The sequence below is a fragment of the Rhinocladiella mackenziei genome, assembly GCF_000835555.1.
Source record: "Rhinocladiella mackenziei CBS 650.93 unplaced genomic scaffold supercont1.6, whole genome shotgun sequence".
Taxonomy (NCBI): Eukaryota; Fungi; Ascomycota; class Eurotiomycetes; order Chaetothyriales; family Herpotrichiellaceae; genus Rhinocladiella; species Rhinocladiella mackenziei.
The window spans coordinates 3004245-3013956 of NW_013550599.1; the positions used below are offsets into that span (position 1 = coordinate 3004245).

The window sequence follows — 9712 nt, forward strand, 5'->3', positions numbered from 1 at the left end:
TCCAGTGAAAGACGTCATGATAAACCGGTGGGCTCCCTTTTTCCCGTGATAATTGGTCATACAGTACCATTTTGGCTTTCATTGGCCGATCTCGCAACTCTCATCGTCGCTATCTTGTATCACGAGACTGAGTCCTTTGACATTATCCGCGTCTAATTGCAGAGATACAAGATCGGTCAATGACTTTCTTCCGCTTGAACGGAGGACTCCAGAAGCCGCCGAGGCTTTCGGCTTTAGGCAGACTTACCCATCTTCGTATGCTGCCAATCCTCCCACATTGGTTCGAACTGTTCAAACCAGTCCGTGCCGTAATTGTGCATTTGATGTGCGCTGCGTTCGAGCTCTTCGGATTTCCGATGCTCGTACTCCTCTCGTTGGGCGTTGAGGTTTTCAAACCACGAGTCTCCGTATCCGTGCATGGCTGGAACAGCTTCAGTGACCGGACCTGATCGGGTTTTGGCGGCACTCTTCGCGGCTTTTTGTCGGTTATATTCCATGCTTAGAGCATTGAGGTTTTCAAACCAGCTGTCTCCGTAATTGTGCATTGATTCCAGGGAAATATCGGAAATGCTGGTGGTCGAAGTGGTCAATGTGTCTGAGCCCGAGCTTCGGAGACGTTGCCGGCGCCATTCGTCGTCGATAGCTTTTGATCGTTCCAGGTGTTGTTGAACTGCGGGGCCAGAGATCCTGGCACCGCGGAAGAGAAGTTGTTCCCGGGCCTTTTCTGCTCGGTCGTATGATGGTCGTCGAGATTGGTGGTAGGTTTTGCAATCGTTGGATGCCATTGGCGATTTGATTGGTGGGTGTTGTCTCAGGACCCAATCAAGTATTGACTTAAGTTGACGTTTGTGAAAGAGGATGTGTTATCACTTTGATTTGTTTTGACTAGTTTGATGGAGTGGGAAATGGTAGATGTGAGGACATCTGAAGTTGTTCAAATACTCTGGCGCTAAAGGTACAAGATACCAAACCCCCAGAGAGGGATATTTACTTGTTAGGTAACTCCAACCCACTCACCGTTATGCTCAGCGTCTCATGTGGCCATGTTCTTCCTATACCCAACATTCAACGGAAGCGATCGGTATCATTGAAACAAGGAATGAGACATGCACTGCAATAACTCTACAAAAAGACGCGTTTATTTGCCAAAGTATATGCGGTCAATCCTGTAGGTACCTTTCCACTCTGGCCATGTGGATCCATATTTACTCGAGAAGGGCTGGCACATGTGAATGGGGGAACGTGATCGTCACACCACCTGCTCGTCAAGCTGACTGATTAGTAGAAAATACTCGGGTATCCTTTAGCGCTCACACCATGTTCAGAGCTCCAAGGGCCTCGCCTGTGGCTCTCGCTTCGGCCTCCTCCGGCACCGTCTTGGATGAAATTTTTAGTTACTCACTCTTTGCCCTTTGATCCGGCCTGCTAGCCACGTTGCTGAATTTTTCCCCAGGCTGGCTGACGGACGAATCTGAAGGTTTCGACAATTCGTTCCACCTGTGGATATATCATGTAATAGTGATCGCTATTGGCAGAAGCTTGCGGATATTTGCAAATGTCCTCACCCAGTGATCGCAATTGGTTGATTCTTGCCCTTAACTCTCGAACACTAAAGAACCCCTGATCTACTTCACGGTCACCTCGATAAGGCTGTGGCTTCGGGAAAGACCCTGGTTTTGAAATGGTGGTTGACTGTATTTCCTGAAGCAACTAGGGACCAAGAGCTCTCGCTAATCATAAAGATCTACCGCCCACAGGCTTGCGTCATTAGGGGAGTTCAAAAATTTTTTTTACAGGAGTCTTGAAACCAAAATCCTCCCTAAAGCCAACAAGACGTGCAAAGGAGGTCTGATCCATTACAGGGTTGAGAGTTGATCAATATCTTGGCCCATCTCAAGCCTCGCGGATATTCATTAGCTTTTGAATGTTGTCTGACGCACTGCGTCCTTGTTCCACTGGATGCCTGATCAATGTTTTCCAAGAATGGCCAACGATCGTGACATTCAAGCTGGGACTCTTTTGCGCATCAAGTCAGAATACGAGATATTTGCACATGGAGAGAAGTGCACGAACTCACCTGACTCGGTCTGGGGGAAACATGTCAACATTTGACATTTCTCGCTATCGTTGACAGCAGATGATGTGTGAGAGCTGCTCGGCTTCAGATTTGCCACCTCTGAAGGTCTGAAAGCTCTCTCCTGAACCGTCATATTCAATTGGAATTAATGGATTTCGTCCGTCAATCCATTCCACGTGCTGAATCTCAATCCCATCTTGATCCTCTTCGTCGTCTTCGGTGCATGCCGGTGGCAACAACCATTCGTCGCACAGAGCATCAATCTCCAGCTCCGTATCAACGTCCACCAACAGTCCAAGGCGGCCTCTCTGATCCATTGCTCAACCGAGGCTTCCCACAAGTGTTATGAGCCTTATCGCGCCTTCCACGACACCAGCCCTCCTTGCTACCTAGATAGTCAAATTCTGCAAAAGTATCATCGAGGTGTAGTCGATGGCAAACAGCTCTTTGATATGGTGAGCTCGCCATGGGGGCTGATATCAATATTCAAATTCTTGGTTCCAATTATCCTGGCGATAACCGCAGGTAATCTGCCCAATGACAATGCGGATTCATGAGCAACCGCAAATGAACGCCTCTCGTATCATGAGCATGACAATTCCATAGGCTACCGTACAGTCTGTGCTGCTATCAAAATAATTTGTCCGGCACCAAAAATAGGCCAAGGAGACTTGCATGGGGTTGATTATGCCTGACTCTCCAGGTATCACACCACTCTTGCATCTAGTAAGCATAATAGGCTCGGCGAGACCAAAACATTGGGGAACCTGGTGTGGTCTGATTAATTCTGGAATGTTCGCGACTGGCAGGCTTGTTTGCATCGGTCTCGCTTGACATGATTCAGGTTGCACCATCCAATCTGGGTGATTGGCGATGTCACCTCTGCTCGAGAGGCCATCTAGAGATTTGTATTGGATTGCTGGAAGTAGGCACAATGCGTTCGGTGATTCTGCAGATCTTGGTCCGAGAGAGGACAAGTTGCATAGGCGGGAGATACGTCAGGCTGCCATTCTCAAACAATGCAGATGACACCAAGCATGGAGCAACGTCACCACACCACATGAGCACACCGTGAAGGATGAGATACATATTCTGCCAACGGCGGATGACGATCATGGCGGCGATGGAGCTGTGCAAGCGTCCAGACCCGGACTTTGTCTTACTCGAAACCGCTCTTCTTGCGAGGAACGACTCTGGAATCGTTATTGAACTCTTGGTCTCGGAAAGCTCCTCCGCGATCCAGAATGGACTCCCGCTTGCCACAATTGCTTTTCGCCTTTCCATTTGCGATATCAGTTTCTCGAATCTTTACCGGAGGTCGATGTCCACACAAACCTCATTGCTTTCTCTGGGACCGGAGTTATCTTTTGAAACGAAATAATGAGACATTACTGCGAAAAGTCAACACGATCGTTACACTGTGCACACTGGACGGGCAGCTTAGCTGTCAATTTTACAAGGGCCAAGCTGAAAGGGGCGCTGTGATACCAGGGAAGGCTGTCCTTATTGAACCTGTCCAGCCTTCTTTAGCCGTCGACAAGTAATGGGCCCTCAGGCTTCCGTGGGTGCCAGTGGAGAAGCTTCGCTGTCAACGGTGAGGTGACTCATCGTTGCCCACACAATCTCACGGTTTCGTCTTTGGCCTCCTTAACCCTCCTGCTGCGCCTCAAAACAGTGAGTCGGCATTCTCCTATATCATAATATTCCCTCTGGCCTCTCTTTCGAAGACCCCCGCATTCATTAAGCAAAATGTCGGACCACGTGGGTCATTCCTTCGAACGAGGTCGATGGGAATCTCAAAATTCCACTTTAACGAGAGATCTCTGTTTCGGGCAATTATGGTGGCTTCTGGTCAAAGGGAACTCAAAGGCTCGGAGACCTCGACACTCCCTTTCTCATGTACCGGCGCCGCATTTTGACGACATCGATGATTCGGAGACTCCTTGTCGTCTCTCATTTACGGTGACAATGATCTTATAGAAGATTCAAGGCAGCTCCTGTTTATCCGTTCCGGTCCGTCGAGCCTATCTGTCACTTCTCAACTATGCGCCTGTCTCTGCAGTCTCAATTTCATGGCCTTGATGGCTTTCCTTTGTTCCTCTCTCCCCAAAAAACAAATCTTGCCCTTCGTTTTGCTAATTTCAAGAGATATTATAACATGGCCTTAAATGTTGCCGAAAGTCCTTACAAATGGGATGAGAAGCCTGGCAACTGGTGAGGATATCGTGTCATTCATCCAGACGAGGTATGTATCATGATGTCCATCGTCAGTTACCTTATTGCTGGAAGTGGACATCAAAGATGGCTGGACATATCGGACTTTTGCCTCCGCTGTGCGAATGTATTTTGTCAGGTATGAGATGACAATGTTCGATATTGCCACGTGCCACACTTGTTTGTTTGCTAGCCTTCTCCCTGCTTTGGCTTTCCAATCGGACATGAACCGCAATACTGATGGCTTTTACAGTATCAACAGGGCGATCTTGCCTTTCGCTTTGGCAGTTGTGGATTTCAGCCCTCTCTCCCTGCAACCCATCACAGTCGTCGCATCGCTGGACTCATTTCGCTATTCGACCACACGATCTTCCATGTTATTCAACTGCACCATATCGGCATTTATTCACAATTCATGGTTTGGGCAAATTTCCTCGTCTCAATTTTTCTGTCTCCTAATAGCAACTGGCCAGGTGGGAATTTGGAGCGCCATTTTCCATTGGATGACAGCTATTCTCAACCTTTGTGACTACACGTGCACTGTGACGGATTTTCTCCCCCCCGAGACTTTCGCTCTATACGTTGGCACGATGTTCTTGGGAATTGAAGAGTTTATCAGTTTCTACGATGGTACGATTTTGAATGGTTTCGCGTCTGCAATAATCGCGGTACTATACACCCTGACGATATATTTCCTCGAATCCATCGGCCCGACCACCCTCTTCAATGGTATGGTTCGTACACTGCTTTGCAATTATGCCTAACCCCCCTGGCAATCATTCCCTGGACCAGCTTTGCTCACTTTCCTGAAAACCTGACAGTTGACTTCAAGCCCGTTTGATCACAAAAGCCTTTTATCCGACCATAGATTGTCCTTGGTTCGTTCAGTTCTGGAGCATATCTGCCAAGTGGGGTGTTTGTCGTAGCGTCGTTTGGTTTTCTGATGAACCTTTCTCTTCGACTATGACCACGGAGTATCATCGCTCATGGTACAGGCTAGAGCTTTTCCACTAAAGAAGCTTCTTGGATTCCATTGCAGACTTTCTCTTCTGAGACGGACTTGCCTGGTGCCTGGGTTGGTCGACATACCTTTACCTAATGACCTTATTCCTCAAGCGTCTGTGCATACCGATTCTTTGACAAACTACGTCGACGACGTCAAAGAGATCAAAGCCGAGTCTGGGGCTATTCTTGTTCGAGAGGAGACTCGTGCGGAGTCGGTCCCTAGGCAACGAGTCAGCCATTTCCTCATGGGTTTGGCCATTACTGGCACAATGACACAACTTCTGCGGGTCATGCTGCATCTCATGCTAGGAGGCGTATTCGCTGGGGCTTTCTTCGTGGTGGGATGGGGCTCGATCGAAGGGAATGGTATCGTGAAGAAGATTCTGCTTCTGTTACGAGAGAAACGGTTTCAACAGCTCAATGATCCATTCTTCAAGGTTCACAAACGAGTCATTGTGCACTTCATCGGCTGGCAATTGCTTATCTGGCCAGCTGTGGCAATAAGTCAGACAATGGTCGCCATCGGATTCCCAGTACTCATTGTGGCATTGATTCCATTTCGATGGGTGCGACTGTTTTCGAGAGGTAAACTTGGGATTCTGGACAACGTCACTGCCACCTATGAAGTCGCAGGCCAAAATTGGCTGAAGTCATGACGGAGAAAGTCGCAAAAGAGAGAGACGAAGACACGACTGTCCAGTCATCGGACAAGAACAATAACGAAACACCTGCTGTTGAGAATGACATGCGAAGGAGATGGACATCATCTTCTGGGAGGGATACGGCACGTTCTTGTGTGTGACACTGAGAGAGAGAGCGAGCGAGATCGTTCCTATGGCGTGAGGAGGTGAGGAGTGGGAGTGTGCCAGGGTAGGCGAGGCTGCCTGCTGTCACCTATTTAGCTGGATTGTCTCCGGAGAAGTTGATCGCAAGAGAAGGCGCGGAAACAACAAAGGTAAGCAACGAAGGAGATCTTGCAACCAGGTCATGAGAGTTTCAAGGAGAAATACCTCTGGATCGATGCCATCCATCAACGCGTTTGGCTCGATTGCCAGGAACCTTCCACCTTTCCTAGACATCGAATGATAGTTTCCCAAATGCAAATAGAAAGAACAGAGCGCACAGAAGTGTGGCTACAGCAATGGGAGCGTAGAAGGAAAGTGCCTAATGAAATACTATACGAGGAGAAAATCGCAAATTTGCGAAATCCCCGGGTTTGATCACGCCATCGGCGGCCAGATTGCTGCCTTCAATGTGTGTCCCCTGGTCTCCCGAGATGTTCGTGTTGCAGCCTATCGGCTAGGACAGGCGGCTAATTCGATCCTCAATTCTCTACTTGATGGAGGCTCATTAGTGCTCGACGGCCGCAGAGAAGGGCTCCCAATCTATCGAGCATCAAATGTTTGAGCAGCAGGTCGCCGTCACCTATGGCCAGCTTCAGGGCCGTCCTTCCTGGTCAACAATCTATTGAAGCCAAAACACAAATTTAATTCAAGGCGCCTTCGAGGTCCAGGAGTTGTTCTCTGGTTCAGCTAGAGCCCAGATTTCAAAGATCGGTGGGCAATGTGGCTGTTATTTCTATTTTTGACGGTTCGTCGAAACTCTAAATCTCCTGCTCGGCTTCTTAGTGGGTAAGTCTATCCCCGATCGAACGGGAACAGGCAACAAAGCCCCCCTGCTGGCGCATGTTTCTACCCCCCACCCGGGGGAAGAAGGGCGTTATTTCTCACTAACCTGCAATCTATTATTCCACCAAAAAGTACTGCTCGACAAAGTGCCTCAGATTGTGAATTTCATGCTTTACAGGCGTCCAGACTATTAAGCCGCCCCATCGCTAAAATAACTCAAACTTGGCTAGAGCCGTTCATTCGATCTGGTGTTACCGTTGTGACTGAGAACAAGATTCGATGCCTGCTTTTTCCCTCAAAGCCATTGCTCATGGCAGATCACAATGTCCAGTGTTCTCTCATCCGATTTCCTCCACGAATGAGAGATCAAGACGAAATTCGAATTGGGAGGTTAGACCCTGCCCCCAGTACCCACTTTGAGCACTTGGTTTGTTCCCTCGGATGTCTCCTGTCCAGACAAGCTGTCTAAGCTCCAATCTCAAGCTTTCTAGCGTGCCATGCGCTTCAGCCATGGTGCAAGTCTTTGAGATGCTTGTTGCCTATGATCTCTTCAACCTCGAACATCACGCCATTTGGTGGACTGTTTAATGGTCACATCGCTCTCCCCGGACAGGTCAGGACCCGGTGTTATGTCTCACCAACGTGAACATGCTTTCGAGGCCTTGCAAACCTTGATCACATTTGGGTGCCTTCAGCCTCGCGGGCCATTTCGGCTAAGACGGGGTCCAACGCCTCTGTTCCCTGGAGGCAACGGCTCTTGGAGCTCCAGAAGCAATCTCCTCGTATAACACCCACATATCCTCGATCTTTCGTTCAGATACCTTGTCTTCTACTTTCGTTCTCTATCACTTGTCACGGTCACTCGCTTAACCTCAATACATCACCCTTATTAATTGCTCGATTTTACTTTTCCAGTACTTACATACATTCATTTTGCAGGCGAGACTTGCATCAAGATGAAGTCACTCGCCGCTTTCGCCATACTGGCTGGCGCTGTCGTCGCCTACCCAGGAGAAGTTCTACGCAAGCGTGCTCTGACCGAACGAGATGGCTGTCCTCGCGACCTCGAACCCGGCCAATTCGAATTCCCTCACTACATCACTCAGATCTCCCAATCTCAGCCCGACAAAGCTTTCGGACCTCAATACAATGGCGTCTTCACACCCAATGACATCGCCTCCATCTTTAGCTTTGATATCCCCGCCTCACGCGCCGACGCCAACTGTACTCTCGAATTCATCTTCCCCTTGAAATCACAGCTGAAGACTTCTAACTTCGAATACGAGGGCAGCGGCTCTTTCTTCTTCACCGGCTATAACCCAGGCAGCTGTCCTGGACCTGAGACCACCTGGAACAACCAGCCTGCTCCGGGCCCATTCCCGCCTTTCCCGCCCATCCATATGGAGCCAGGTAATGCTTATACCATCGACGTCGGCCCATGCTTTGTCGGTGCCGGTACTTGCGTTGCTGGCATGACCACTACCAACGATACCAACTTCTGGTTCTTCCAAGACCAGGACGAGTGCCCTATTGGCATCTACACCGCCTACGAGTATGGCCTGCCTCCTCCCAGCAAATAAACAGTCTCTCGATGCCGAATATCCAGAGACGAGGACTGACTGCTGCGGAGGAAACGCCTTCCAGTAAAACACCTCAGTGTTGGACCTTTTTGGAATGACATCTGAACAGTCTTTGAAACAAACAAAGAGAAGATGCTGCTGAGAAGGAGAAAAGCACACGCATTTTTAAACTACATCGTACATTCAACGAACTCCCCCCCGGCGAGTAATGTTATACGAGACAGATCCTACGTCAAGCGAGAACAAGTGGAACAAATACCACGAAATCAGGGGAAGATATCTTTTTGGATTTCCAACTGCATTGCGCACAGGAACATTATTCATGTACATACAAGCCCTTTTCCGATTCCTACCAAGGACGTTTTATATAATACCATCCTAGCTTAATGATTTCTTTGTTCATTCAAACATGAGGTCTTCTACTTTATTTTTTTTCCTTTTTGGTCCCTTTCCGAACTGACCGTCTCTACAGTTCTCGTGGGCTTGTGCGTTGGCCCAGTATTCGCTCATCCCCGACATGTTCCGCGGGTCCGACGTTGTGGACGAGTTTACCTCCATGTTGCATGTTTCTTCAGCTCTGTTGCTCCTTGCTTGTCAGGCTGCCATGTTGCTAGACCCTGCAATCCCGCATGATACATGAACAGCGCGAAATCTCAATGCCATGCCTTTGTCTATGCCCCAATGTCTTGTGCCGAGGCAAAAGCTATCTGCAAGATCTTGAGCTCCTGAGAACCTCGAGGTTCAACGGCCTCATCACAGGGCTTGATGAATAGCTTCGGGTGGGGTGGTAGCCTAAGCTGATCCCCTAATGATCCGACACTCATTCGGATCAATATATCCCTTACCATTGACCGACAATTTTCCGTTGAGATTTGTCCCAACAAACATGTAATCGTGCATTGATCCATATCCATTCCCATCAGCTCCGTGCATGTTGAACGCGTGACCTGTCAAGCCATTATGGTTACGTACAACACGGCGCAGGGGACACAGCAGATGGGTTCATGCATCCAGCGCCCTGTCTCGGTTCTCAAGTTTCGATGCACGTCGACATGGCACGCAATGAACAACGCGAACCGAGAAGCGAGTGTGAGCTTGAATTTCAAGTTAATGGAGACTGGTAGACCTCGGGAGGGAAGGCGTAAATGTAATCTGCACACGTACATACATCCGCGTCCTGAACTCAGATATCTCGTACAGTCCGTTTT

At 48.9% G+C, this 9712-nt stretch overlaps 4 protein-coding genes across 4 annotated transcripts; 2 read left to right on the plus strand and 2 right to left on the minus strand.

Annotated features, from left to right (window-relative positions):
• Positions 1-78: 78 nt before the first annotated feature.
• Z518_08860 (uncharacterized protein) lies at positions 79-785 on the minus strand (the record flags this gene model as incomplete). The annotated part of the gene is made up of 2 exons (XM_013414599.1): positions 79-152; positions 248-785. The coding sequence occupies 2 exons, from the start codon at positions 783-785 to the stop codon at positions 79-81; spliced, it is 612 nt and encodes a 203-aa protein (XP_013270053.1).
• A 1336-nt stretch (positions 786-2121) lies between these two features.
• On the minus strand, positions 2122-2394 carry Z518_08861 (uncharacterized protein; the record flags this gene model as incomplete). The annotated part of the gene is made up of 1 exon (XM_013414600.1): positions 2122-2394. One exon carries the CDS (start codon positions 2392-2394, stop codon positions 2122-2124), a length of 273 nt encoding a protein of 90 aa, XP_013270054.1.
• A 2883-nt stretch (positions 2395-5277) lies between these two features.
• Z518_08862 (uncharacterized protein) lies at positions 5278-5952 on the plus strand (the record flags this gene model as incomplete). The annotated part of the gene is made up of 1 exon (XM_013414601.1): positions 5278-5952. The coding sequence occupies one exon, from the start codon at positions 5278-5280 to the stop codon at positions 5950-5952; it is 675 nt and encodes a 224-aa protein (XP_013270055.1).
• A 1928-nt stretch (positions 5953-7880) lies between these two features.
• Z518_08863 (uncharacterized protein) lies at positions 7881-8504 on the plus strand (the record flags this gene model as incomplete). Its single annotated transcript, XM_013414602.1, has 1 exon — positions 7881-8504. One exon carries the CDS (start codon positions 7881-7883, stop codon positions 8502-8504), a length of 624 nt encoding a protein of 207 aa, XP_013270056.1.
• Between the last annotated feature and the right edge of the window lie 1208 nt (positions 8505-9712).